Below are 2194 nucleotides of genomic sequence, written 5' to 3' on the forward strand. Positions count from 1 at the left end.
CGAGGGATGATCCCCTTGCTTCGAACTCTTTCGGAGTTCTTTCACATTTGCAGGAGACAGAGGTTGGCTCTGAGGAGCTTGGATTAGGTGTTCCTGATCCCTCTGTCGGTTTGAGCTCTCATCAGGAGGCCCCTTCTTCTGACCGCCCTGCGGTCACGGTGGCTGAGGACGATGAGAGTGTTCCTTTTGTGGACTGCGTGGATGACCTTGGATCTCCACGCCCGGATGTGGTGACTGTGTTTGTCCCCCCGGAGGATTTGTATTGAAAATCATAGCAGCCACTCGGTCCCATCTTTTCCTGCATCCCCTGCTGATGCCACTTCTATGCTGGACGAGTTGATTGCTCGACAGGGACCCCCTATTCTTGAGATGATTCCCAGTCACATGTCGGCTGATGATCCTGATCAGGATTTTGATCGACATTCTGTGTCTGGAGTTAGTTGTGGGTCCGAGTGTAGTATTCTGGACACTGACATGTCCAACCCCAGAAAAAGACCTCAGGATGATGGTCGGCGATCGCATAAAAAGCGATCGGGTCCTTCTTCCACCCGTTCCCCATGAATTGCTTAATCTGGAATATCCGGGGACTTCGCGGTTCGGAGTCCCAGCAGAGGCTTCATGCCTTTGTGAAGGAGAAACAGGTTAAGGTTTTAGCTGTTTTGGAGCCCATGATTGATCTGGATCCGAGATTCATGACTCGCCGTTTGGGGTTTTCTGGAGTCATTTCTAATCTCTCCGGTCATATCTGGGTATTTTTTGCTGCTGATGTAAGGGCGGAGTGTGTTTTTGATCATGCTCAGTTCCTTCACATCAGAGTCTCTACCTCTTTCTTACCGACAGAGATATTTTGTTCTTTTGTCTATGCTAGATGTGATTATGTCCAGCGTAGGGATCTTTGGGCTTCTTTGCTTTTGGTTAAGCCTGTTTTGGGTCCCTGGCTGGTTGGGGGCGATTTTAATGTCGTCAGGGATGCGTCTGAGTGCTTGGGCTCCCGTGGTGGTAGGTTGCTACCCATGGAGGAGTTCAACAATTTTATTATTGATTCTGGTCTTATCGATGCTGGTTTTGAGGGGTCTTCGTTCACTTGGACGAATAAGACCATTTGGAAGCGGTTGGACAGGGTCTTGGTTTCTGTTGATTGGGGAGATCATTTCAGCTCGATTCGGGTTGAGCATCTCGCCCGTACTGTCTCGGATCACTGTCCGCTTTTGGTTACCGCTCCTGTTTTTGCCCGTGGGCCGAGCTCGTTTCGCTTCCAGCGAATGTGGGTTAGGCACCATGGTTTTTTGCAGACTGTGAGGCTTAATTGGAATCTGCCATGCAGTCTGAGCGGCATGCCTCGGCTTTTTGCCAAGATGAAGCGTCTCAAGCATCACCTCCGGTGGTGGAATCGGGATGTTTTTGGTAACATCTTTGATAGACTCACTGAGGCTGAGAGGGCTGTTCGTTCAGCTGAGGATGTCTGTGAGGCCGACCCTTCTGACGCGAATTGGACTTCCCTGTCCGATCGCAATGAGGATCTGGCTCGTATCACCGCCATGGAGGCGGATTTTTGGAAACAGAAAGCGGCTTGCCATTGGCTTGAGGATGGTGAGCGGAACACCAGACTCTTCCATAATATGGTGAGGAAAAAGCGTGTGGCGAATAAAATTTTCCGCATATGGGAGAATGGGGTTTGCCTGACGTCTCAGGATTTGATTCAGCAGTCGGGAGCCTTATTTTTCCAGGATCTGCTTACCGGGGAGCCCTCTGCGCTCGATTGCCCTGATTTTTCGGGATTTTCTCTCGGTTATCTCTGCTGTGGAGAATGATGGTATTGCTGCGATTCCCTCTTTGGAGGAGGTCCGCGCGACCGTCTTCTCTATCCACCCTGATAGTGTTGCTGGCCCTGATGGCTTTTCTTCGGCGTTCTTTCAGCATTGCTGGGAGATTGTCCATCAGGACGTTTTTGGTGCTGTTCTTGATTTTTTCCAGGGTTCTCCTATGCCTCAGGGCTTTACCGCCACCACGATCACTCTTATTCCCAAAGTCGAGGGTGCACGCGCTTGGTCGGACTTCCGTCCGATCAGTCTGTGTAATGTCACGAACAAAATCATCTCGAAGCTGTTGTACTCTCGGTTGAGGGATGTGGTGGAGAGACTTGTTTCCCCGAATCAGAGTGGCTTCGTTCCGGGTCGGATGATCTCTGATAATA

General features: G+C 50.5%; 1 protein-coding gene across 1 annotated transcript; it reads left to right on the forward strand.

Moving 5' to 3' along the window:
• The first annotated feature begins 557 nt into the window (after window positions 1–557).
• On the forward strand, window positions 558–1811 carry LOC140837838 (uncharacterized). Its single transcript, XM_073203932.1, has one exon. It carries the CDS (start codon window positions 558–560, stop codon window positions 1809–1811), a length of 1254 nt encoding a protein of 417 aa, XP_073060033.1.
• The last annotated feature ends 383 nt before the right edge of the window (window positions 1812–2194 follow it).

This window comes from Primulina eburnea, chromosome 8 (assembly GCF_022965805.1).
Source record: "Primulina eburnea isolate SZY01 chromosome 8, ASM2296580v1, whole genome shotgun sequence".
Classification (NCBI taxonomy): domain Eukaryota; kingdom Viridiplantae; phylum Streptophyta; class Magnoliopsida; order Lamiales; family Gesneriaceae; genus Primulina; species Primulina eburnea.

Bases quoted from the DNA above. Each gene is read 5' to 3' on its own strand.
- LOC140837838 (XM_073203932.1), top strand. From the start codon at position 558: ATGAATTGCTTAATCTGGAATATCCGGGGACTTCGCGGTTCGGAGTCC.